The sequence below is a fragment of the Magallana gigas genome, chromosome 8, assembly GCF_963853765.1.
Source record: "Magallana gigas chromosome 8, xbMagGiga1.1, whole genome shotgun sequence".
NCBI classification, from domain to species: domain Eukaryota; kingdom Metazoa; phylum Mollusca; class Bivalvia; order Ostreida; family Ostreidae; genus Magallana; species Magallana gigas.
Genome location: NC_088860.1, coordinates 7,610,203 through 7,637,009, shown reverse-complemented (window position 1 = coordinate 7,637,009; position 26,807 = coordinate 7,610,203). Strand labels below are relative to the sequence as shown.

The 26,807-nt window shown below is 33.6% G+C and overlaps 4 protein-coding genes across 5 annotated transcripts; 1 reads left to right on the top strand and 3 right to left on the bottom strand.

Annotated features, from left to right (window-relative positions):
* Positions 1-832: 832 nt before the first annotated feature.
* LOC105343754 (uncharacterized) lies at positions 833-7,466 on the bottom strand. 2 transcript variants are annotated; one of them, XM_034462258.2, is made up of 12 exons: positions 7,312-7,442; positions 6,275-6,346; positions 5,449-5,531; positions 5,021-5,107; positions 4,272-4,718; positions 4,047-4,169; positions 3,391-3,509; positions 3,124-3,199; positions 2,151-2,296; positions 1,669-1,795; positions 1,249-1,328; positions 833-1,063 (listed from the first exon to the last, which is right to left on the bottom strand). In XM_034462258.2, the coding sequence occupies exons 1-12, from the start codon at positions 7,382-7,384 to the stop codon at positions 1,015-1,017; spliced, it is 1,482 nt and encodes a 493-aa protein (XP_034318149.2). In that variant the 5' UTR covers positions 7,385-7,442; the 3' UTR covers positions 833-1,014. The 2 variants fall into 2 exon arrangements, with proteins under 2 accessions (XP_034318149.2, XP_034318150.2); XM_034462259.2 differs by lacking the exon at positions 6,275-6,346 and having other exon boundaries at positions 7,312-7,466.
* Positions 7,467-7,592: 126 nt separating this feature from the next.
* Positions 7,593-9,200, top strand: LOC105343753 (leucine-rich repeat protein soc-2 homolog). Its single transcript, XM_011451223.4, has 3 exons — positions 7,593-7,712; positions 7,946-8,695; positions 8,845-9,200. Exons 2-3 carry the CDS (start codon positions 7,964-7,966, stop codon positions 8,980-8,982), a joined length of 870 nt encoding a protein of 289 aa, XP_011449525.2. The 5' UTR covers positions 7,593-7,712; positions 7,946-7,963; the 3' UTR covers positions 8,983-9,200.
* Positions 9,201-11,514: 2,314 nt separating this feature from the next.
* LOC136270502 (ribonuclease H2 subunit A-like) lies at positions 11,515-14,236 on the bottom strand. The gene is made up of 7 exons (XM_066068076.1): positions 14,017-14,236; positions 13,825-13,896; positions 13,421-13,547; positions 12,997-13,222; positions 12,152-12,239; positions 11,881-12,004; positions 11,515-11,683 (listed from the first exon to the last, which is right to left on the bottom strand). The coding sequence occupies exons 1-7, from the start codon at positions 14,141-14,143 to the stop codon at positions 11,548-11,550; spliced, it is 900 nt and encodes a 299-aa protein (XP_065924148.1). The 5' UTR covers positions 14,144-14,236; the 3' UTR covers positions 11,515-11,547.
* A 3,315-nt stretch (positions 14,237-17,551) lies between these two features.
* On the bottom strand, positions 17,552-20,263 carry LOC105343752 (ribonuclease H2 subunit A). The gene is made up of 7 exons (XM_011451222.4): positions 20,040-20,263; positions 19,848-19,919; positions 19,444-19,570; positions 19,020-19,245; positions 18,189-18,276; positions 17,918-18,041; positions 17,552-17,720 (listed from the first exon to the last, which is right to left on the bottom strand). The coding sequence occupies exons 1-7, from the start codon at positions 20,164-20,166 to the stop codon at positions 17,585-17,587; spliced, it is 900 nt and encodes a 299-aa protein (XP_011449524.3). The 5' UTR covers positions 20,167-20,263; the 3' UTR covers positions 17,552-17,584.
* Positions 20,264-26,807: the final 6,544 nt, after the last annotated feature.

Below are 26,807 nucleotides of genomic sequence, written 5' to 3'. Positions count from 1 at the left end.
AAAATGTTATTTACTTATTAGAGAAATTGTATTTGATGTTTTAATATGGTATACTGGAGAGCCCAATGCTATTAGAATTTGTGTTAACACCTAAATATAAATTTATAGGTGGCCAATATTATTTAAGAACGAGAAATTTGATCAAGCACGAAGACAAAATACGTCAGACATCAGACATACATAACATGGTGAATTCAACCTTCACCTTGTAAAAGTGACTAAAGCATTAAAAAGATGCAAGATTAGCAATAATTATTTATGTTTGAAGGGTCTGACGATATGTTACTATTTTTCATTTTTGTGCTATACGTGTGTGCCGTATTTGATGTATCAAAAATGACGTTGTTTAACATATGTCTGATTTATGGAATAAGGAATCCATCTTTGAGTATTATAGGGTGATCTTACATAGGGTTTTAGTGATCAAATTCAGAAAAGCATTTCTGATAGATTTGGCTTTCTGATAGATTTAATCACGCCCAACCCTATATGATCACCTGATAATATTTTTAAAAATATTCCTTATTACTTATATTAATTTTCAGATAATGTTTAATTTAAAATATTATACTGACATTTTTTTACGTTATTTTCATTTCGAATAATTACCGAGTATGCGCTCCAACCGCGTCATTGATGAGCCGTATTGCACTAACAAAATTAATTCATAGTGTTATCACAGTCAAAGACACTGCAAAATGTAAATACACTCTTTTTAAATGTCATTGTAATATAAGTGTCTGTTTGATATTCTGAATGTCATTATGCTATAAATATTTGTGTATGATACATTAAATTTCATTGGGCTGTAAAAAAGAAAGTAACAGACAAAAATGGTAATTCATTTAATAAATAAATTTGGAAAAAATTCCAGGTTTGACTAGATTTTTCTGCATAAAAAATTACATATTTAAAATATTACATAATACTGAAAACTTACACACTACACACACTGATATTCATGTAGGTCAAAAGTGTATTTGCAATTACAAAACTATAATCTTATGGTAATAATTAACAAAACATGGCAACAACAGGAAGGTGATCAGATGCTGCCTTCGACCTGAAGAAAAAAATTAAAGTCCATCAACAACCCATCAATACAATGTTTTGTTATTTTGTATCAAAGTACAAGTTTTACAGCATAATAAAATTTATCAAAAATTTCAAAGTTCAAAATCATGATGTTTGACAGTGTTTATAGATATGGTATTAAATGTTTTATACAAAATAATATAGTCCCAGTACCCTTTTCCTTTTGACTGGATAATTCTTATGTCTTTGATTTGCAGATTACCAGGAAAATTCCGCCAAAAGATAAAGTCAATCTATAAAAGAAAAGTTTTTGTTATACCGTTCATTTATTACTGTTTATACTATACAAAGCCAGTACATATGTATAACAAATATTCCCGTTTAAAAAGTAAAAACCCTAAAGAACAGCTCTCACAAGCAATAATTTTGTTGAGAAATCAAATATAATCTTACTCAAATTCATTGTCATATTTTGATGAAAAAGAACTGATCTTGAGCAAAAGAAAACAATGCGTGCACACCAAATAGACACATGCACTTGTACTGTAGTAAGTATAAAACTAAGACTATGTGATCAGAAAAAGCAATTGATAGAGATTTCTGACTGAAAAAGAGTTATCGATTCTATCATACCCTTTTGACCAAGTCTCCTGAGACACAGTCAAATGTGAAGCCAGGGGACAGGGGATAAACATTGGTCCAGAGGTCAGATACACCACAGGTTCTTTCTCCTTTCAGGGGAACCTCACCCCGCAAAAATCTGTAAGTATAAATTGTGATGATAAAGAAAATATCTATTTCACTTTAATTCTAATTGTTTCTTACTTTATGGACTTGCAAATTGTGGGAAGTATAATTTAGCTTTTAATTGATTTAAGACAAATGATTCAGCTAAAAAGAAGTAATGCCCTGAAGTGATAATGGTAAATAATGATGTGGGAAATGGTACTTTAACTTGTTCATGTCAAAGCACTTAATTAACAGAATGTGAATGACTGAAATATCACAAAAAAATATACTGATACACAACTCCAGATATTTTTATACATAAATTAACATAAACAGCTATGCACCCTTACATTCACAATTTCTCTGACCATCTTCAGCAGTAATACCTCATTGCTTTTTCTTGGGGTTCTGCATTAAAGTCCCCCGTCAGGAGGACTGGGCCCCGCAACCCCTTGATGTACCTCCAGATCTGGACCACAGACTCCTCCCTCGCTTCATGACTCAGTGACAGATGGGTGGTCAAAATGTGAACCTGATTAATGTGTAACAAAATCAAATCAAATACCTGATCAGTTGAAGTGAAGGTTAAAGATCAAATTACATGTAGTTTTATATGTGTGTTGAAAAGCAAGGTTATATAGACCAATTAATGTGAAAATGCTTCTAACTTAGGCATTGCTTTAAGGAGAATGTATGGCAATCTTGTACACATGTGGACCAAAATGTAAACATTTCTTGAAATTACTTATTTATACCAAAAACTGACTAAAACTGTTGTCAAAAAATAAAAAAAATCTGATAAAATATTAAAGGGGTTCATTGGTGTCCAATCCACAACCATCTGTTGAATCTTGCACATTGTATGTGTAATAAGCATACAAAACAACATGTAAAACCTATTATTTATTGCTTTTTTATTTTTGGACAAAAGATTTTGGCCGAAATCAGCCAGTTCAAGAAATATTTATGTTTAAATTTGGTCCTCAAATGATCAAGATGGCCACACATCCCCCTTAAAACAGACACCAAAAATCTATGGTTGGACAAACATTGGGTACTGAAAAAAACTTTTATTTGTGTGCAAGATTTTTTCGCAAGGTTTGTAACGCCTCTGATACATGTTTCATTCTGAAATGTTTCTGGTATTTTCTAATGGTAATAAACATCTTGATTGTGAAAATTAGTCACCGCGAACAAGTTTTTCAAAGGTTATACTCACAAAAAATAAAGTCATCACAAATAAAAGTTAGTTTACAGTATAAAAAATATAAACCTCACACTAAAGTGAATAAAAGTAGAAAGAAATTCCATAGCAATACAGTTGAATTTGTTAAGTGGACTAATAAGAAATTCACTCACCAGTCCATGTTCAGGGTGCAGGATCTGGACATGGAGACAAACTCTTTGATTAACATCAGCACTGTTACTGCGGTTTCTAAAACCAATAACAAAGATATTATACAGACGTGCATGAATATACTTCATGTTATTCGATGAGGGTTCTAGACAGTTTAACAATTAAATTAAATCTTATAAATAATGCTGTAATTTACTTTTTTGGAATAAAGGACTCAAAGTACTAAAATTATTCCAAGATAAAGTAAATAAAATATTTTATATTGTTACCTGAACAAAAGAAAGCTGTTGTATTTGATGACGGGGAATCTGGAGAACACTGCAACTCCTTCCTCTGTTTTCCCATTGTACACACTGTTGATATCTAGTTGAGCTGGTACATACACAAACTACCATATGGTCAACATTAGTTAGACCCCGACAACTCATGATTTTGTACTTAAACTGACATAACAATTACAAATCAAATCAAGACAAGTCAAACAGTCCTTCGTAAAGCTTCTCAAATATACAATGAATGCACATTGTTTCTTACAGGCGGAATAAGCATTTTCTTAAGCACAGAAAATTTATAAAAGTGAAATTATTATTTCCAGAAAAGTATGTCAATAGGTTCTTAAGAGTTAGATTACAATTTAGGGCTGATTGAGGAATTCAAAACATTCTTAATCATTTTGGCCTTAACACTAGATATACTAGGATTCAAGTCCTTCCACTGCCACCAAGGACTTTTCATCAATCTAATTTCTCATAAACTCTTAAGAAAAGGTATTCTGCCAACTTTTACAACTACATACTTTACTGTACTTAAAGGAACAGGTTTGAAATTACATGTACTTTGAAGAGCCAAACACATTTAACACATCAGGGTTCAATTCAGTCACTTTAATGAATCTCTTCCACCTCTCATAAACAGAAATCTTTACCTGGTAACTTTTCAATATGTCTGAGAGGTGTTTCATCTGGCTTGGTCCTAAATTACCTCCCTTGAAATGCTCATATCGTACTTCTTGAAATGTGATGATATCTGGAAGTTCATCCAACAAGACCTACAACAATGATTTCATTTAGGAAAAAAACCAGATTGAGCTTTATGCAAAGTGACTGTCAACTGATCATGAACTATTAGCAATGTGTTATTTTTAATTTACCTTTTCAAGAAGTTTAAATCTATCAGGATATTGTTTATCATCTTTTGTAAAGGTGTTTGTATTCCAAATATTGTATGTCATGACACTGATTGAACTTGTACAGTTCACTCTGCAGGACTTGCTGTGTAGGGACAACAACATATCTGATGGAATCCATGTCTTTCTGCACCAAGGTTCTTCTATCTGTTGTTTAGTTTCACTGTCAGCATATTTAGAATCCAGGGAGACATTAAAGCTGTCAATCTTCATGACTCTCACATAAGTATGGGAATATACATGATATGTACCCATAGGATATGTCGCTATGGTAAAATTGTGAATGCTGGCATTTCCTCCACAGCTCCATTGAAAAGAAAATGTGTGGAGTTTTCCAAAGTTGAAAGCTTGCAGTGTGCCAGAGTTATTGACTATGTAAGGAACCTCCTCATTGTATGTGAAATACAGAGTCTGTAAGACAATTATAAAATCAATCAATCAATAATCAATATTACCAGGTAAACAGAGAATTTATTAACAACATACATTTGTACCATATACCTTGTATCTCGTCTATATTTTTTTGTCAAGGATCTATGTAAAACAAAATATAGGATTTTTTTTTCAAAACTTGGAAACTCCTCCAAAAAAGATATTCAATTATATTAATTTCAATCTTAAAATGCTTATCCAACTTGTCTAGTTTGTTAATCAAAAATCTGTTATGATCATTTCCTATAAATTGTGGATCAAATACATATTAAATTACTTGCCAGTTTTCTTATTGTGGAAACTCTTTTAAATTCTTTCTCTGATATTTCACATAAGTTATATCTTCTTCTCGCAAAGGACACTGCAAACTACAAAGGAACAAATTTATACTGGTATAAAAGCATATCTAAAAGAAAAACATACAAAATAAAACAATTTCTAGATTTTCTGTTCCACTACAAACTTTGTGAGCTGTACCTACGGTATTAATAAAAAACATTATCAAACTAACTTTTAATTGCAGCAGCTCCTGCGCTCATAATGAATGTAGGTAAACATAGGGAGGTTATAAACAGGCAAATGATATTTCACTTGATTGATACCATTACCTGAAAATTTTACAAGCTTTAAAGTTGATATCTTAAAAACTACTTTTTGTTGAATTTAATTCATATATATGGAAAGTTTCAAATCTAAGAGTTTAACTCACTTGAATTATATGTTTGTTCTCATCAGCTGAGTCTTCTGATTCATCTAGAGGTAAAACTCCACCATACAGTATCTTTGTATAATCTGTAATTAATAGGAGGTTTTTTCTAAAACTATTATTATTTATGTGTTTATATCTTGAATTAATCTCAGTGAGATTCGTCAGTCAAAATTTTCCAGTCTCCAAAGAGATGCCTGTCAAAATTTTCAGTTTCGACGAATCTTGCCGAAATTAAACAGGTTGGGAACAATCACTCAAATGGGATATAATAGCCCGTTTGGGATATATTAGCCCAAATGGGATATAAATTTAAAGTGCAAAAATGAAATGAAAATGTTTGATTTTGAAATTTTTTATATAAATCTGCATTAATGTGTATCAAATGTAACAACTTTTGGTTAAGAAGTTTTTCTTTATGTCTATAGTTTGTAAGATTGATCCCCAAGAAGTTTTGGATATAGTGAGGGATCAATCCCCTGAATGGTATGGTTACAGAAAAAGTTGTTTACCAAAAGTTGTTGGATTTTATCTATTCTAATGCGGGTTTATATAAAAAATTTCAAAATAAAATTTATTCATTTTTTGCGTTTTAAATTTATATCCCATTTGGGCTATTATATCCAAAACGGGCTATTATATCCCATTTGGGCGATTGGTCCCAACCTGTTAAACGAATCTTGCTGAGATTAATCTTTGATCTGTGTAACAATTCTGGCTTTAGTAACAGTGAATTCAGAAATGAGAATTAATTAAGGCATTAGAATGGATATTCACTACAGGAAAAAAAATCAATCAAACAGCTATAATAAAAGTTGGATATTAATACCCCAGATGGACTGAACTATATCCCCGAGTACCCAAACTCCGTCACCATAAGCAGAAAACCTCCTGCATTTCTCTGTAAATTATTTTTGGTGGTTTTTATCATTTGCAATCACTGAATATAATCTGAAACAATATAATTTATAAAATTATTAACAAAAATATTTTTATTTTTATTCAAATAAGCTCTCTGAATACGACGTTTATCACGCGTGCTTATTATATCTTATGAACCTAACTCCGTCACCCACATGCTATATGATATGGCAGGGAATGAAGACACATTAACAATTTAGTTAAAACTCCATTTGTATCTAGGCCAAGTTATAATATGTAAAAATGATGCATACAATTTAAATTGTATTTAATTTCATCGAAATAAAATGCTCGCCAGAATAAAAAATGGGTCCATGTAACAACAATCACAAAGGTCTTTTCAGAATGTATGGATGCCGTTTGATTTATGTCCTTACATATTTCAAATATTTTATATCATAAATTAATATATTACTAATATTATTTATTTATTACATTTTTAGAAATGTAGCATATTCTAAATAGCGATATACCGGAGATATCTATACCCTGTATGACATTATCATCAGGAGAAGTGCATAAAGGCTATTGCGGACTGAAAAAATGTATTAATTACAATGTATTACATGTGAAATGTTTCATCTTGACCTCTATAAAAATGGCTGACCACCGTAAATGGTCGAATGGGTCCGCATGTCAGAAAATATCGATATTTTAGTGCACCCGTGAAAAAGTTTTAGCTGATTTCACACAATTAATGGTGTATAAAATGAACAAGGTTTAATTCTGTTATTTTTTTTTTTACACATTCTTAAATTTAACCGTTGCAAATTGCTGACATTTGATTAAAGATTTTTGACAAGTAAAAAATGACGTCATAATCGTACTTGATTTCACACGGCGAGGAGTTTCCCAAAAGTGACGGAGTTAGGGGACTATGCGATACGGGAAGAAGAAAAGTTATAAAAACACGACAGACCAGATCAAATAAACTGTTGCGTCTACCTGGTTCTCCAACTATGGTTATAGCTTTACTGAAACTTAAAATAATCGTAGCAGCAACAAAAATCCGTAACATGTAGCATTTAGCAGTATAAAGAGTAGAGTGTCTACAGCAATCTAACAAAATGAAAGTAGGCCCCAAACAACATTGATAAATGAAATATAATCCGCTCGATTTAATTTTTTAATTTAGTCAACATTTTTATATATATTTGTATAGACAAAAATAAATAGAAAATAAAACCAATCTCAGCAATCATTGTAACCCTAACCCATGTATTCTATTTTACCTTATGGGTATAAGGGACTGGAACTCTTATTAAAAAGAAAACAGGAAAAGCACACACCTGCTTGGTTCTCATGGAATTTACGACGCTTCAGTTTTGTGGTTTCTCTTAGTGCAGGTTAGTGCCATAACGTTCATACCAGATATTGACACATGTGGTTTTAGATGTAATTCAGACAAGTTTTCTCTGATTTTTCACAAATTTTCAATGAATTTGCAAAAATCTTATATTTTTAAACTTTCGAATTGTCTCAGTTTAGAATGACCAAAGGTGAGATGTTACAATTCCTCCATATGTTCGAATGATTATTTTGTAATATGTTAATTCAGATGATTTGAATTATATTTTAGAAATGCCGACAGCAGAGAATGGACTTGCTTGTGGTAGAAGAAATTTTACAAAGAGCAATTCAAAATAACCACGAAACAATCAATCTAAGCCACAGAAACATTGGTGTCTTGTCCAATAGCTTCCAAAAGCTTAAAAATGTCAAACGTTTGTTACTTAATGATAACCAGATAATGATGCCCCCATCTGAGTTAACAGATCTAGTCAAACTGGAGGAACTTGTTCTTGACAACAATAAATTGACATTGCTACCAACAGGACTGTGCAAACTTACTAATCTGACTTACCTAAATGTGTCTCATAATCCACTGAGTGTTCTGTCAGATGAAATTTGTCAGTTAAGTAGTCTACATCAGCTATGGCTTGTGGATTGCCAAATAGTAAATTTGCCACCAAATATTGGGAACTTAAAATATCTGAGGAAATTGAGTGTGCGGGAAAACTATCTGGAGTCGCTCCCACCCAGCTTCGTGGAACTAGAAAATTTATCTTGGCTGTGCTTATCCGAAAATACAATTAGAAACTTACCAAAAAAGTTCTACAAATTGACCAGTTTGACTCATTTAAATTTAAATCAGAATCAGATAAGTGAAGTACCAGACTCAGTGTCTGAACTCCCCCACCTGACATGTCTGCTGATGAAGAGTAACTTTATTAAGGAAGTTAAAGATGACACAATACTGGCATTATCAAAACTCACAAAATTTGATCTCAGAGACAATGAAATCCAGGAAAAACCATCACATTGGAAGGTAATTTTTATCATTTTACTTTCTTAAATTAAGGAATGACGTGTATAAATTTGTACTATAAAAAGCAATCACCTTTATGATGTTGAGACTTTTTTCTCATCTGCATTAACTCCTTGTAAATTAATCTCTATGAACTATATGATTGACAGGGCCTGGATTATATTATGATTGGGCACAGTGGGTTGAATGGTATTCAGAGCAATGATGACCTTACAAGTGGTCAAGATGAAATTGAAAATGAGTGTTCAGATGAAGAAGAGGAAACTGAAGAAATTGACGACTCTTAGAAATCTATCATTGATAGTTTTGTGAAGTGCATGGATTGTTTTCTGGTAATATTTCTCAATGGACACATTTGAAAATGTGTATTTGTGATAGTGGCTCCTGCTTTGTATTAATATGCATACCTATTAATTAATGTATGGACTGTGGCTACAAATTATAAGCATGGTTCTATATAACAAGATTATTTCTTCTGAATACAGAATTTATTTTTAAAAACATTTTAAGTCTTCATTTATACAAAATAACAAACTGAGCTGGACAGGAGTCAAGTGACATACAGTTGATCAAAAAGCAATATCCAACTTGATGATGTGGTAAAATCTTAGTACCCATAGTTTATAGTAAACAGACATGTAGAAATCTATTCATTTCAAATCATGTCATTAACAGTTTGATCATTTCATGGCATTATGCTGCTAAACCTATTTTATTTAAATCTTTTCAAAAGTAACACAAAGACCTTGGTACCATTTTTTTTAAACTGGCTTATTCATGAGGAAACTTCACAAACAGAGATAATCAATATACATTAACAAGGTCATCAGAAAAGCTGTTTCTAACTCAAATAATACAACAAGAGGCCCATGGGCCACATTGCTCACCTGAGAAACAATATCCATTATAAAATCAGCTTTACGGAGTAATATACCCCAAAAAAATATGGCCATGTATTCTAACAGATCCTGTATATAAAAAAAATTAATTTTTTCCCAGGATATTCTGTTTATCATTGATCCCTTTTTGTCACAGTATAGTCATTTCACATATTGAGCATTACAGTTCTCAAGAAGATCTAAATCAAATGGAATATAACCCTACATCAAACTTGTGAAGCCTAAGAAATTGTCCAGAGGCCAAAGTCTAAACAAATTTAAAGAATCAAAAATATGTCAAAATGATTGCATATAAGTTAAACCATATATTATAACATTTGAATTTTGGTGAATTTAAACTGTTTTCTTTTGTAAAATTGGACCCCCACCCCATGTGGCTCCATCCTACTTCTGAAAAATATGATTTTGACAAATTTGAATCTACACTATTAAAGGTTGCTTTCACTAATGTCGCACCTTTTCTAAGAAAATGTTTTTTTATAGAAAAAGATTTTTCTCAATATATTCCTTTGTCCCCAATTGTGCCCCTACCCTACCCAGGGATCATAATTTGACCAAACTTGAATCTACCCTACCTGATGATACTTCACAGAAGCTTTTCTGACCAGTCGTGCTCTGAGTGGAAGATTTAAAATAAAATTTCTCTTTATATTCCTATGTAAAAAATTGACCCCCCATTGTGGCCCCACCTTACCCCCAGGGACCATGATTTGAGCAAACTTGAATCTACACTATCTGAGGATGCTTCCACACAAGTTTCAGCTTTTCTGGCCTATTGGTTTTTGAGAAGAAGATTTTTAAAGATTAACTCTATATACTCCTATGTAAAATTTCGACCCCCCCCCCCCCCCCCCCCCCCCCCGATTGTGGGCCCACCTTACCTCACGGGACCATGATTTGAGCAAATTTGAATCTACACTATCTGAGGATGCTTCCACACAAGTTTCAGCTTTTCTGACCTTAAGGTATTCGATGTATAACGACCACATTTTGTACCTAATAAATGAATGGTCCGATATTCTTCATCATGATATCATTTTAAAGGTGTTATCAAATAAAATCACTCCACCAAAGGAATTTTCAAAATATTAATTGTCGTCCAACTAATTACACCTTCAATTTTGCATTGAAGTCTATGGGCAAGGTATGTTTTAATAAGATATTGTAAAAAGTAACTTAAAATTTGAAAAACTCTCTTGGTTAATACATGCATAAACTTTCTCTTTATTAAAATCTGAAATAAAATGAATCATTTACTGCAAATATTTTGATGAATTTAAAATTTTCATTTTTCAACAAGGGAGATAACTCTTTATAAAATTTTAAGGTGCAAAATGACTGGCTTCTTATGTATGTTGTCAGTATGCATGTGAATTTGGTTCATTTCACTTTCATTGTTATCTAGCAATACATATTTAACTGGTTTAAAATGATTCAAAATTGTTCAACATCCCTTCATTATACATTGAATACCTTATCTCGGTTTACTCCCATGAAAAAACTTCGACCCCCCCCCCCCCATTTTGTGGCCCCACCTTACCCCAGGGGACCATGATTTGAACAAAATTGAATCTACACTATCTAAGAATGCTTCCACACAAGTTACAGCTTTTCTGGCCAAAAGGTTTTTGAGAAGAAGATTTTTGAAAAATATCACCAAATTTTCAATAAATCCTAATTACGGTACTTCCCCTTAAAATAGGGTGAGTCCCTTAATTTCAACAAACTTAAATCCCCTTTACTCAATGATAATTTGTGCCAAGTGTAGTTGAAATTGGCCAAGTGGCTCAGGAGAAGAAGTCAAAAATGTAAAAAGTTTACAGATAGACGGACGGACAGACACCGCCGCACAAAAAGTGATCAGAAAAGCTCACTTGAGCTAAAAATGATAACATAAATGAAAATTCTTAAAGACGATGATTATGGTTAAATAACTTTAATGACAATGAAAGATTAAAAAGATTCACAAGAAGTCAGACATCTGTCTTTGAAATAGGAATGTCTATCTAGCATTGGATCATGTCCTTTCTTCTGAAAAAAAGATGTCAACTTAACAGCATCTTTGTCTTCTTCTTCTTCATCATCATCCCTAAAAGATAAATTTTCAGAAGAATTTAAACACAGTTAATTTCGATGTATAATGAGTATCAACAGTAATTTTGATATATTACATGAGTTTTAACATTTATTTAAATACCGTATATAACACGAGTTTTAACACAAGCTTTCATTGTCTTGGAGTAAAAAACAAACGACAATTTTTACATGTCATGTAATCACACTTACCATTGAACATCAACAGCACTTTTCTGTAGCATCACGGACGCTGTGGACCAACCAAACCTGACAAACTGAGGGAAACCAAACACCTTGTCCATACTGTCTGACAAAAACCTCTTTGTCTTGGGGTCTAATAGGAAAAAAAACATTTTCTGAAGTTTAAAATCTTTGGTGATAGAGAAAATTGTTAATGCCTCATTATCAGTATTTCTTTTTCTTCCTTTACAACAATGAATCTACATTGTGTTCGAAGTGAAGGCTGTTTGTTCAAGCTAACCTCCAGGGTATCCACTTCCATATCCATCCTCATGCACAGTTATCTTCTCCTGAAACTGCCATTTTGACAGAGCCCTGTCCCTACAAACCTGTGAAGAAGACAATAAATCTACCCAGTACTGTGCTTCAATTTGCATCAGTGTAAATAAAACCATTTTATCAAGACCTTGGACTTATGGTATCTTTTTCTTGCATCAAAACAACATAAAAATGATGCTGGTTTTAAGTAAAACATACACTAATTGCATAGTCTTAGCTCAAAAGCCGGACAAATCTTGTTGATTTCAAAGAGCCATGGTTAAGTGGCCTTCAGTGAAATAGACAGACCTATGTCCCATTGCTGTTTGACACAACTATCCAGAGTCCAAGCTCTTGTTAAAATAGTTCCAAAATGGTTATTATTTCCACTAGTTGATCATCTTTGCTAGCAAAGAATTTAAGACTACCCTCTTCCTCCATGGATGTGTAGAGAAGTAGATCTGTTCTTGCCATTGTATTGTAGTATAAAGTACATCACAATGGAATTTATTTCTGGTTACATAATAATATAACACGAATGACATGTGTCAGCAGTAGTTACAAAAGCCTGTTAGAGAATGAAATACACATAATGTGTTGTGACTCAAATATGTACATTAAATTAATACTCTACAATAACTGATAAGTAAATTTAATATAACATCAACTAAATGCATCAACCATTTCAGATTGCATGGCATTAATTGGACAAATAATTCACAATGACCTCAATACAAGCATCTATACAAATACCATCTGCCACAAATAATATAAGACCTATTAGTACTATTTAAGAGAAGTCTTTGTGTATGTACACAGTACACATACCTTTGCACATATACTGGCAGCACTAACAATGGGATACAGGGAATCAGCTTTCTTGGCTACAGTGATCTGGATATTGGGAAAAAGGTTCCTTAGTTTGGCTTGGTATTTCTCTGGGTCTCCTACTGTATCAACATAAACCTCTGCTATGTTGGCACCAAGCTCCAAGGCCCGCTGCACCAGACGTATTGCACAGTCATGTGATATTGCATTCAGGTTGTATTTTGATCTGAATCAAAATTATTTATTCTAAACTTACGAACACATACCAAGCTTACATAAAATTTATGGTAAATAGATTGTCACTTTATTTTTGACATGAGTATGTAAAATTTAATATTACGTAAAATATTCAACTGCTACACAAATATTGTACTATACTGTCATGGACAAAAGCATTAACATAAGAAGTTCAGATATCTTGTACCTGCTTAACATTCCATTAGAGATAAAAGTTGGGGATAATAATTCCACAATCCAAGCCATCATGTCCGAAGCTGCACATATTCTTTCAAATATGCCTTCTCTCTCTTCTTCAGTCAATGTTTTTGAATCTGACAAAAAAGAATGACAAATGATAGCAATTCCCAAAATATTGCAACATGAGCAAACTAATGGAACATCTGTCAATTAAATTCAATAATAAAATTTATTATAACTTATAAACTTATTAAGGTCCTTCTCAATCACTGTTAATGAAATGATAATTAAAAGTCATTAATTTTAATTTTTAAAAACCAATATTTTATGATTATAATGTTTGCAGTGGATGCATATCTTAATACAGCTGTTATATTATTACACCATTTTACATGTATTAGGTACACATACCAGCAAATCCCATTTCTCCAAATTTTTCACGAAGTGACAGTGGACTAAAACAAATTCCATAGACCATAGGACCTGTCAAAATATCACAATCAATACACTCAAATCATGGTACTACATAGTCATAATGTACATCGTCTTGGGTATTTTGAGAATCTCAGAAAGAGGAAATTCGAGACACGAGCACTGACTGACCTAGAACCGGTCCCCTGCCCGCCTCGTCGATTCCCAGCCAGCACGGTTCTGTTTTTATACAGTCGGGTATTGTTGATTCTATAATACTATTCTTCATGTTGTCGGATTGAAACTCCGACATTTCCATCTTGACTTGTTGATATCAGATATGATAGTTTATCTGACTGACTTCGCGACTCTAAATTTTCCCGCAATTTTCTTATTGGAGAGTCTAAGGTAGGAAAGATAACTCTCTCTCTCTCTCTCTCTCTCTCTCTCTCTCTCTCTCTCTCAAAGAACAAACAGACCATTCATTCAAATACTAGATGTCAAATGCTAGTGATTTTCATATTTTGATTTTTAAATGAAATCTGTATAATCGGTTAAAAATATATCTACAGAAAGAAAATTTTACTTTTATTTGTTGTACATGATGCATACCTGTTAACCTTTCAACGCTGCTATGTGGGAGAATCTCCCCCTTACCAACTTGGCTAAGGGGGAGATTTTGCGTAAACGACGTTTTTTCTCGTGAAATTCAAATATATATTAAAGATACTGTTAGATACCTTATTTTTCCATTGTAATTAATGCATTTGCAATCATTTTAAATTTTATTATTTCTATGACTACCAGTGTGCAATTACAACTTGTGTTGCTGTACATGTTCAGAAAACTATTATTTTGTTTGCATGGTACAATACAACAAGTCAATAGTGCCACTTTTTATATTAAGTCTTCTTATTGTTCAGTATTGAACCATCACTGCATGCTGACATCTAGGGTAAACACAGAAAATTTATTTTGCGTATTTTAATTTGCAGTGAAACCCATCGTCGGAACCCACGGGTTTTCTATCCGTTACACTGCTTTCAACAGTGTAAGCAGTGTAACGGATAGAAAACCCGTGGGTTCCGACGATGAGTGAAACCGAGTTAAGAAAATACCTGTAAACAATATTCATTAAAATTATTTTTTGTCCTAATATAAGGTAGATTTTTAATTCACAAAACAACATGTATTTCTCTAGTACCATTTAAAAATGATCTCTGTTGTAATATCTATAGCATCCCTGTAATTAATAGTACCGGTGTTATATAGTGCCGTTTCCCCCTAGCCATCTTTCCCCCCGGAAAAATGGCTATATAGCAGTTCTTCCCCCCGGAAAAATGGCTATATAGCAGTTTTTCCCCCACGGAAAGCTGACTATATAGTGGGCTTTCCCCCTTTTTATAGCCAGATTACCCCCACGGAAAGCCTACTATATAGTGGATTTTCCCCCTTTTTTACTTTCTGGCCATGTTTATTGCGGACCATTCGTGACAATAATTTGCAATAACTGATATGATATTAATTTCTCACAAAAAAGGATAATTATGGCATTTATTAATGGATAGAATAAAATACATGGTTTTTTCAACCCCAAATATGAATTAAGGCATGCGCCTCCATAACATGCATGTGTAAATATCGTTTATTTCACCTGAGGCGAGTTCAACAGAGCAAGCGCTCGCGAGCGCTCACCAAAATTCCCTATACCCGCAACACAAATTTTGGCGAGCGCTCGCGAGCGCTTCCTCTGTTGAACACGCCTCTGTTCTCACCCCTTTTTGGAACACCTTTTACACGGATTTCGGAATACCTCGAATCTTTTTCATCTAATCGATGCTTATCTACAGTTTTGACTTCGACGTTATGAACACGTGAGAACACATTTGAGTGAAAATACGCCGGTTTGGAAATTTAATTTTCCAATGTATTACCATCAATGTATAAGCTTCTCACAGGGAACTAACTGACCAATCTTGACTTAATTTTGTAGAGGAATGGAATAAAAAGTGGAAATGTATTACTCCCTTCGTCCAAAAGGCTATCAATTTTAAATTAATACCGTTAGAATTGACGATCCTAAAAACAATTATATATTTCTTTTTCTAAATATCAAACGGGAGACAGGATGCATTGATGTGACGAGAAACTGAAATGTTTTAGTTTTACTTTGATTGATGCACGGGCCCTGGAAGTTATTGTAAATATATTGCATGTGCATGTATAAAAAAGTAAGGGTAGGACACTCTTTTTGGGGCGAAATCGGGTTTGACAAAGTCTGGGCGTTCCTCAAACGAAATTTCGCGATAAATCGTTCAAATATACTTTACTTACGACATATGTATACATTCGATCCGCTCCAATGCTGTTACGTCGAAGAAAAAGGTGTTTTTATACATCCAAGTGCCTAAGAATTTCGCTAGACTGGTTTACATCCGGTTTAATCGCAGTGAATCGAAAGGTAAATTGAAAGGTAAGTTCTGATTGGTCAATAATGAAATAAATTCTTTAATTTCTTATCGATATTTGTCAATCTTCTTCATTATTCTCGCATTTCATTGTTGAAAGGCCAAACTACCCAGTATCTATATACATAACTCCTTTCAAACATCTGATACATACTCACCATAAATTGTTATCAGTTTCGCCACCTTATTGGCGAGCAGATTTATTTTATTATTAACCAATCAAAACTTATCTTTTGATTCACTGCGATTAAACCGGATGTAAACCAGTCTAGCGAAATTCTTACGCACTTGGATGTATAAAAACACCCTTTTCTTCGACGTAACAGCATTGGAGCGGAACGAATGTATACATATGTCGTAAGTAAAGTATACTTGAACGATTTATCGCGAAATTTCGTTTGAGGAACGCCCAGACTTTGTCAAACCCGATTTCGCCCCAAAAAGAGTGTCCTACCCTTACTTTTTTATACATGCACATGCAATATATTTACAATAACTTCCAGGGCCCGTGGATTGATGGGGTTCTAAATCATGGTTAAGGGGTATTATAATTATGTATTAAAAGCATGTGTAAAGTTAGTGTTTACCATTTCGTTTTAAAGTTACGCATATTCATAATTTTAAGCACATTTCTACGAAACACGAGATATTATGATGTTAACATTTTAAAAAACAATGAAATGTCTTCACAACCAGAACAATGTCGGTATCTTTGCTGGTTACTTTGGAAAATGTGAAATGGAGCCTGAACTAACTTTATGTTTATATTGTCACTCACTATTTGCTAATTTTTTTTAACTTTTAAGTTTGCAACGTGATTTATAAATATACAATTTTGAAAACGATGCTATATAAATCAAGATATACGATTCAATTACCTAAACAATTTATACTATTTGTTTCATATTTTTGCAATAAAGACTTGTGTACCATATTATTTCTTCGAACAATTAAACAAGGGTAATTAAAAAAGCAAAAACAAAAAAAAACAACTAACACATATATTGTGATGAGCTTTTTTTTAAATTTTGTTCGTAAATTAAAAAAAAAAGCAGCAGAATTAAACGTAATTTTCAATCATTTTGATAAAGAAATATATGAGTGATTGTGTATTTTTAAAGTGACTCAGGAGAAGAAGTCAAAAATGTAAAAAGTTTACAGATAGACGGACGTACAGATGGACGCTGGACAAAAAGTGATCAGAAAAGCTCACTTGAGCTAAAAATGATAACATAAATGAAAATTCTTAAAGACGATGATTATGGTTAAATAACTTTAATGACATTGAAAGATTAAAAAGATTCACAAGAAGTCAGACATCTGTCTTTGAAATAGGAATGTCTATCTAGCATTGGATCATGTCCTTTCTTCTGAAAAAAAGAGGTCAACTTGACAGCATCTTTGTCCTCTTCTTCTTCATCATCATCCCTAAAAGATAAATTTTTAGAAGAATTTAAACACAGTTAATTTCGATGTATAATGAGTATCAACAGCAATTTTGATATATTACATGAGTTTCAACATTTATTTAAATACCGTATATAACACGAGTTTTAACACAAGCTTTCATTGTCTTGGAGTAAAAAACAAACGACAATTTTTACATGTCATGTAATCACACTTACCATTGAACATCAACAGCACTTTTCTGTAGCATCACCGACGCTGTGGACCAACCAAACCTGACAAACTGAGGGAAACCAAACACCTTGTCCATACTGTCTGACAAAAACCTCTTTGTCTTGGGGTCTAATAGGAAAAAAAACATTTTCTGAAGTTTAAAATCTTTGGTGATAGAGAAAATTGTTAATGCCTCATTATCAGTATTTCTTTTTCTTCCTTTACAAAAATGAATCTCCATTGTATTCTACGTGAAGGCTGTTTGTTCAAGCTAACCTCCAGGGTATCCACTTCCATATCCATCCTCATGCACAGTTATCTTCTCCTGAAACTGCCATTTTGACAGAGCCCTGTCCCTACAAACCTGTGAAGAAGACAATAAATCTACCCAGTACTGTGCTTCAATTTGCATAAGTGTAAATAAAACCATTTTATCAAGACCTTGGACTTATGGTATCTTTTTCTTGCATCAAAACAACATAAAAATGATGCTGGGTTTAAGTAAAACATACACTAATTGCATAGTCTTAGCTCAAAAGCCGGACAAATCTGTGTTGTGGCCTTCAGTGAAATAGACAGACCTATGTCACATTGCTGTTTGACACAACTATCCAGAGTCCAAGCTCTTGTTAAAATAGTTCCAAAATGGTTATTATTTCCACTAGTTGATCATCTTTGCTAGCAAAGAATTTAAGACTACCCTCTTCCTCCATGGATGTGTAGAGAAGTAGATCTGTTCTTGCCATTGTATTGTAGTATAAAGTACATCACAATGGAATTTATTTCTGGTTACATAATAATATAACACGAATGCCATATGTCAGCAGTATTTACAAAAGCCTGTTAGAGAAGGAAATACACATAATGTATTTTGTGTTGTGACTCAAATATGAACATTAAATTAATACTCTACAATAACTGATAAGTAAATTTAATATAACATCAACTAAATGCATCAACCATTTCAGATTGCATGGCATTAATTGGACAAATAATTCACAATGACCTCAATACAAGCATCTATTCAAATACCATCTGCCACAAATAATATAAGACCTCTTAGTACTATTTAAGAGAAATCTTTGTGTATGTACACAGTACACATACCTTTGCACATATACTGGCAGCACTAACAATGGGATACAGGGAATCAGCTTTCTTGGCTACAGTGATCTGGATATTGGGAAAAAGGTTCCTTAGTTTGGCTTGGTATTTGTCTGGGTCTCCTACTGTATCAACATAAACCTCTGCTATGTTGGCACCAAGCTCCAAGGCCCGCTGCACCAGACGTATTGCACAGTCATGTGATATTGCATTCAGGTTATATTTTGATCTGAATCAAAATTATTTATTCTAAACTTACGAACACATACCAAGCTTCCATAAAATTTATGGTAAATAGATTGTCACTTTATTTTTGACATGAGTATGTAAAATTTAATATTACGTAAAATATTCAACTGCTACACAAATATTGTACTATACTGTCATGGACAAAAGCATTAACATAAGAAGTTCAGATATCTTGTACCTGCTTAACATTCCATTAGAGATAAAAGTTGGGGATAATAATTCCACAATCCAAGCCATCATGTCCGAAGCTGCACATATTCTTTCAAATATGCCTTCTCTCTCTTCTTCAGTCAATGTTTTTGAATCTGACAAAAAAGAATGACAAATGATAGCAATTCCCAAAATATTGCAACATGAGCAAACTAATGGAACATCTGTCAATTAAATTCAATAATAAAATTTATTATAACTTATAAACTTATTAAGGTCCTTCTCAATCACTGTTAATGAAATGATAATTAAAAGTCATTAATTTTAATTTTTAAAAACCAATATTTTATGGTTAAAATGTTTGCAGTGGATGCATATCTTAATACAGCTGTTATATTATTACACCATTTTACATGTATTAGGTACACATACCAGCAAATCCCATTTCTCCAAATTTTTCACGAAGTGACAGTGGACTAAAACAAATTCCATAGACCATAGGACCTGTCAAAATATCACAATCAATACACTCAAATCATGGTACTACATAGTCATATTGTACATCGTCTTGGGTATTTTGAGAATCTCAGAAAGAGGAAATTCGAGACACGAGCACTGACTGACCTAGAACCGGTCCCCTGCCCGCCTCGTCGATTCCCAGCCAGCACGGTTCTGTTTTTATACAGTCGGGTATTGTTGATTCTATAATACTATTCTTCATGTTGTCGGATTGAAACTCCGACATTTCCATCTTGACTTGTTGATATCAGATATGATAGTTTATCTGACTGACTTCGCGACTCTAAATTTTCCCGCAATTTTCTTATTGGAGAGTCTAAGGTAGGAAAGATAACTCTCTCTCTCTCTCTCTCTCTCTCTCTCTCTCTCTCTCTCTCTCTCTCTCTCTCTCTCTCAAAGAACAAACAGACCATTCATTCAAATACTAGATGTCAAATGCTAGTGATTTTCATATTTTGATTTTTAAATGAAATCTGTATAATCGGTTAAAAATATATCTACAGAAAGAAAATTTTACTTTTATTTGTTGTACATGATGCATACCTGTTAACCTTTCAACGCTGCTATGTGGGAGAATCTCCCCCTTACCAACTTGGCTAAGGGGGAGATTTTGCGTAAACGACGTTTTTTCTCGTGAAATTCAAATATATATTAAAGATACTGTTAGATACCTTATTTTTCCATTGTAATTAATGCATTTGCAATCATTTTAAATTTTATTATTTCTATGACTACCAGTGTGCAATTACAACTTGTGTTGCTGTACATGTTCAGAAAACTATTATTTTGTTTGCATGGTACAATACAACAAGTCAATAGTGCCACTTTTTATATTAAGTCTTCTTATTGTTCAGTATTGAACCATCACTGCATGCTGACATCTAGGGTAAACACAGAAAATTTATTTTGCGTATTTTAATTTGCAGTGAAACCCATCGTCGGAACCCACGGGTTTTCTATCCGTTACACTGCTTTCAACAGTGTAAGCAGTGTAACGGATAGAAAACCCGTGGGTTCCGACGATGAGTGAAACCGAGTTAAGAAAATACCTGTAAACAATATTCATTAAAATTATTTTTTGTCCTAATATAAGGTAGATTTTTAATTCACAAAACAACATGTATTTCTCTAGTACCATTTAAAAATGATCTCTGTTGTAATATCTATAGCATCCCTGTAATTAATAGTACCGGTGTTATATAGTGCCGTTTCCCCCTAGCCATCTTTCCCCCCGGAAAAATGGCTATATAGCAGTTCTTCCCCCCGGAAAAATGGCTATATAGCAGTTTTTCCCCCACGGAAAGCTGACTATATAGTGGGCTTTCCCCCTTTTTATAGCCAGATTACCCCCACGGAAAGCCTACTATATAGTGGATTTTCCCCCTTTTTTACTTTCTGGCCATGTTTATTGCGGACCATTCGTGACAATAATTTGCAATAACTGATATGATATTAATTTCTCACAAAAAAGGATAATTATGGCATTTATTAATGGATAGAATAAAATACATGGTTTTTTCAACCCCAAATATGAATTAAGGCATGCGCCTCCATAACATGCATGTGTAAATATCGTTTATTTCACCTGAGGCGAGTTCAACAGAGCAAGCGCTCGCGAGCGCTCACCAAAATTCCCTATACCCGCAACACAAATTTTGGCGAGCGCTCGCGAGCGCTTCCTCTGTTGAACACGCCTCTGTTCTCACCCCTTTTTGGAACACCTTTTACACGGATTTCGGAATACCTCGAATCTTTTTCATCTAATCGATGCTTATCTACAGTTTTGACTTCGACGTTATGAACACGTGAGAACACATTTGAGTGAAAATACGCCGGTTTGGAAATTTAATTTTCCAATGTATTACCATCAATGTATAAGCTTCTCACAGGGAACTAACTGACCAATCTTGACTTAATTTTGTAGAGGAATGGAATAAAAAGTGGAAATGTATTACTCCCTTCGTCCAAAAGGCTATCAATTTTAAATTAATACCGTTAGAATTGACGATCCTAAAAACAATTATATATTTCTTTTTCTAAATATCAAACGGGAGACAGGATGCATTGATGTGACGAGAAACTGAAATGTTTTAGTTTTACTTTGATTGATGCACGGGCCCTGGAAGTTATTGTAAATATATTGCATGTGCATGTATAAAAAAGTAAGGGTAGGACACTCTTTTTGGGGCGAAATCGGGTTTGACAAAGTCTGGGCGTTCCTCAAACGAAATTTCGCGATAAATCGTTCAAATATACTTTACTTACGACATATGTATACATTCGATCCGCTCCAATGCTGTTACGTCGAAGAAAAAGGTGTTTTTATACATCCAAGTGCGTAAGAATTTCGCTAGACTGGTTTACATCCGGTTTAATCGCAGTGAATCGAAAGGTAAATTGAAAGGTAAGTTCTGATTGGTCAATAATGAAAAAAATTCTTTAATTTCTTATCGATATTTGTCAATCTTCTTCATTATTCTCGCATTTCATTGTTGAAAGGCCAAACTACCCAGTATCTATATACATAACTCCTTTCAAACATCTGATACATACTCACCATAAATTGTTATCAGTTTCGCCACCTTATTGGCGAGCAGATTTATTTTATTATTAACCAATCAAAACTTATCTTTTGATTCACTGCGATTAAACCGGATGTAAACCAGTCTAGCGAAATTCTTACGCACTTGGATGTATAAAAACACCCTTTTCTTCGACGTAACAGCATTGGAGCGGAACGAATGTATACATATGTCGTAAGTAAAGTATACTTGAACGATTTATCGCGAAATTTCGTTTGAGGAACGCCCAGACTTTGTCAAACCCGATTTCGCCCCAAAAAGAGTGTCCTACCCTTACTTTTTTATACATGCACATGCAATATATTTACAATAACTTCCAGGGCCCGTGGATTGATGGGGTTCTAAATCATGGTTAAGGGGTATTATAATTATGTATTAAAAGCATGTGTAAAGTTAGTGTTTACCATTTCGTTTTAAAGTTACGCATATTCATAATTTTAAGCACATTTCTACGAAACACGAGATATTATGATGTTAACATTTTAAAAAACAATGAAATGTCTTCACAACCAGAACAATGTCGGTATCTTTGCTGGTTACTTTGGAAAATGTGAAATGGAGCCTGAACTAACTTTATGTTTATATTGTCACTCACTATTTGCTAATTTTTTTTAACTTTTAAGTTTGCAACGTGATTTATAAATATACAATTTTGAAAACGATGCTATATAAATCAAGATATACGATTCAATTACCTAAACAATTTATACTATTTGTTTCATATTTTTGCAATAAAGACTTGTGTACCATATTATTTCTTCGAACAATTAAACAAGGGTAATTAAAAAAGCAAAAACAAAAAAAAACAACTAACACATATATTGTGATGAGCTTTTTTTTAAATTTTGTTCGTAAATTAAAAAAAAAAGCAGCAGAATTAAACGTAATTTTCAATCATTTTGATAAAGAAATATATGAGTGATTGTGTATTTTTAAATGATGTTTTTACTTTTAAATGACCGTAAAAATATGTTCATGTGGTCATCTATAGTTTTTGAGATATGGGGCCCTAAAAATACATATTCTTTATAGATGTAATTGGATTTCAAACATCGGGCTCGAAAACAACAAAGGCTCCTACCCTGCAGGGGGGCTTAAATTTTCGGTGTCATCTACTAGTGGTATACCACTATGACTGTGAAAATATGGTTAATTGGTCATCTCTAGAATTTAAGATTCGGGTTCCCACTCATAGAACACTATTTAATCATTATAATGGGATTTTAATCATCGGGCCCTGAAACATCAAGGGTCCCAGGCCTACACTGAGAGCTGAAATTTTTAGAGTCATCTTCAAGTGGTAAACCACTGCCACTATAAAAATATGGTGATATGGTCATCTCTGGTTTATGAGACATTGGACCCTAAAGAATATGCACTGTAATTATTATAATAGGATTTTAAAAATCGGGCTCTGAAACATCGGAAACAAAATTTCTCTGAAACAGAGGTTTAGCCTGGATGAAATTTTCACAAACAGATAAACAGTCTGATAAATTTATCAAGAAATTCTTAAAACATTCTCGTTTAATACAATTTCATTAATACATTTCAAGTGTATAACTTGTAAAACCTTTTTCAATAAATTACCTGAATTAAGTTCTATGTGTAATTCCATTACACACATGTTCAACTTTCAGCATTGTCTATAAAAATAATAAATCGGCAAAACGAAACTTAACCTTTTCAGATGAATGCAGATATACATGTATGTAACCTGGGAGTGTAGAAACATTGATTTTAATCCTTACTGGATTTCCATAAATATTTTTTTATAAAATCTGAACCAAAAACGTGAGGGAGAAACCCTACTATGGGGGAAAAGCTACTATATAGTAGGTTTTCCCCCCGGGGGGAAAGTTTACTATATAGTAGGTTTTCCGGGGGGAAAAGCTACTATGGGGGAAAAACTGCTATACAACACCGGTACTATAAACTTTAAAAACTCTTGTGAACTGCTTTTTTATCGGTAGGTTGTATAAACAGTGTGTTCCAAACTCACTTTGATTTTTACCGACTGTGCTGGCCAGACAGAATTTGTCACGACTCACTGCACGTGGCTTTGGTGCTTTACCTGTGCACCTGTTAAGTGACACCACTGGCTGTGTATTGTTTTCTTTGGTGTTACAGAGTAAAATCAAGATGCTTTAAGCTTTCAATTATTTTTTTTATAAGGCCTATGCATAACTAAATACGTAACTGATTTAACTCAAAACCGGAAGTAAACTTAAAAAGTAAACTGGACTATAACATGTATAACTATGATCACGGTAGACAGTACTTGGATGGATTTTGATATATTCAAGCTACACAGCAGCTTTTTGAGCTCAAAATCAGAGAAAACCCCGCAGTGGTTGTTGAAATTTGCATTTCGGGGAAGACAAATACGATTGCGGGAGAAATTTGTCTCGAGATAGGAGATCTCGATAGGAGATAGGTTGGATGCGGGAGATCTTAGATTTTTAGGCCGTTTTGCGGGAGTCTCCCGCGCAATGCGGGAGGGTTAACAGGTATGACATGTTGTAGTGTTGCGTGTATATCAGAGCGGAGACAGAAATAACACATAAATATTATAACATTACGTTACAACGTTAATTTTGTATGAAATATGAAAACAAAACATTAATATTGTACATGTAGTATACACAATTAATATTTGTAGGTATTTGTTTGTTCCGGCGGAAGGGGCGGATTCTGTGATATTTCTTGTGTATACGGTTAATGTCCGTAAGGCTGGTGACTATCAGGCTCTTGAACTTTGATACAAGGTCAACAATAATTAAGCACTCTTTATGGCTCAAGCGCGGATCCAGATTTTTTGGGAGGGGATCCAAGGGAAGTTGCAGGGGGGGGGGGGGCAGTTACTTTGTAAATTTAGAAAATTTGAATTTTCCTGAAAGGGGGGGGGGAGAATCGGCCACTTTACACCACGCATGTAGGTACTAGGCTAGATATCCCTGTTCTCTTTTTATACACATGAAGATCAGATCGTCGGTGTTCTGAAAAATTTCGTGTTCACAAGTGTACAGACACCATACGATTTCTCTCCAATACCCATTATTTAGTAACTAGTAGTTAAACTATACTGTAATACAATGAAATATTGTCTTACTATTATAATAGCAAAATCGTTATATTGGTGTAATAAGATAAGCTTACTGAGAAATGAGATATTTATTCATTACTGTTACAATATATGTGTGCAAGCTAGTTATTTTGCGTTGACAAGATCATTATTCATTCTTTATATTTAGATACATACAAGTATGTATAGAGATGTATGTACTCGCATAAAGAAATCTTTTTATAATATCAGTTAATTTTATCTGTCCTTTAATTGTAAGAATCGGTTGGTTGAAAAGATAGGCAGGAGAAAAAAATGACCATAATGCATCCGATTTATCAAAGATTTACATAAAAGATGATTATACCTAGATTCATATTTTGAACATCAAATAAACGTTCCATTTAATTGTGTTCCACAATTGCGCATTCAAACAATTCCTTTGTTAAAGTTTTTTGAGTGTGGTTAGTTTTGTTTTTTGTTTTTTTTTTTTTTTGGGGGGGGGGGGGGGGGGTTTAGGGGGTTGGGGGGTGTATGTTTAATAGGAGTGCGCTTTGAGGTTAATTCTGAGGACAGGCTCAAACATGATTATCCGCACTGACTGATCAACGCCATGGACTGAGTAGCCTCTCCAGAAATTTGTCTGAACAACTCCTGTCAAGTGTCGTAATCAGACTGGTCCACTTGTCAGTGCACGAGTACTCACCTTCAGGCATCACCAGAGAAGGCTCACCTTGTTCAACTGTTGAACTTCTTGTACTGACATAAAAACAAGCATATTTACACTATTCTGTCGTGATCACGTCATTTATACACAAAATCGGAATACAGATAATGGGAAACCTTTTATGACCTCTAAACCGCTTAAACCAAGTGCGACTAGACCGTATCCATCATCGTCAAACTGCACTAGATTAGGTACAAGTGCATTTAAATTCGGTACTTCTAAGTATAAATATCAGAACCCATGTGTTCCGTTTAATTTTAACCTTTTCTCTGGTTATAGGCAGTTAAATTCCACGTTATACATGTACCTGTACCAATAAAATTCACGCACAGGTGTGTACAAAATCCCATTGAGAGAGAGAGAGAGAGAGAGAGAGAGAGAGAGAGAGAGAGAGGGGTGTCGATCTAATGATCACGATGCATATTAACTGTACGCAGGGTTATTTTCGCTCTGTGTAATTTTTGCCCTACTACAAGCAGTTTCGCCCCGTCTTGAATTCG

Excerpts from the sequence above, each read along its gene's own strand:
- LOC105343754 (XM_034462258.2), bottom strand. The coding sequence starts at position 7,384 with ATGTTACGGATTTTTGTTGCTGCTACGATTATTTTAAGTTTCAGTAAA. Across the intron at positions 3,510-4,046 it reads ACATATTGAAAAGTTACCAG|TTTGTGTATGTACCAGCTCA; the intron begins GTAAAGATTTCT and ends ACCATATGGTAG. Across the intron at positions 1,329-1,668 it reads CAGGAGACTTGGTCAAAAGG|ATTGACTTTATCTTTTGGCG; the intron begins GTATGATAGAAT and ends TTTCTTTTATAG.
- LOC105343752 (XM_011451222.4), bottom strand. The coding sequence starts at position 20,166 with ATGGAAATGTCGGAGTTTCAATCCGACAACATGAAGAATAGTATTATA. Across the intron at positions 19,571-19,847 it reads TGGAGAAATGGGATTTGCTG|ATTCAAAAACATTGACTGAA; the intron begins GTATGTGTACCT and ends CTTTTTTGTCAG. Across the intron at positions 18,042-18,188 it reads TGGAAGTGGATACCCTGGAG|ACCCCAAGACAAAGAGGTTT; the intron begins GTTAGCTTGAAC and ends TTTTCCTATTAG.
- LOC105343753 (XM_011451223.4), top strand. The coding sequence starts at position 7,964 with ATGGACTTGCTTGTGGTAGAAGAAATTTTACAAAGAGCAATTCAAAAT. Across the intron at positions 8,696-8,844 it reads AAAAACCATCACATTGGAAG|GGCCTGGATTATATTATGAT; the intron begins GTAATTTTTATC and ends TATGATTGACAG.
- LOC136270502 (XM_066068076.1), bottom strand. The coding sequence starts at position 14,143 with ATGGAAATGTCGGAGTTTCAATCCGACAACATGAAGAATAGTATTATA. Across the intron at positions 13,223-13,420 it reads TCTAATGGAATGTTAAGCAG|ATCAAAATACAACCTGAATG; the intron begins GTACAAGATATC and ends ATTTTGATTCAG. Across the intron at positions 12,240-12,996 it reads CTGCCAGTATATGTGCAAAG|GTTTGTAGGGACAGGGCTCT; the intron begins GTATGTGTACTG and ends TCTTCTTCACAG.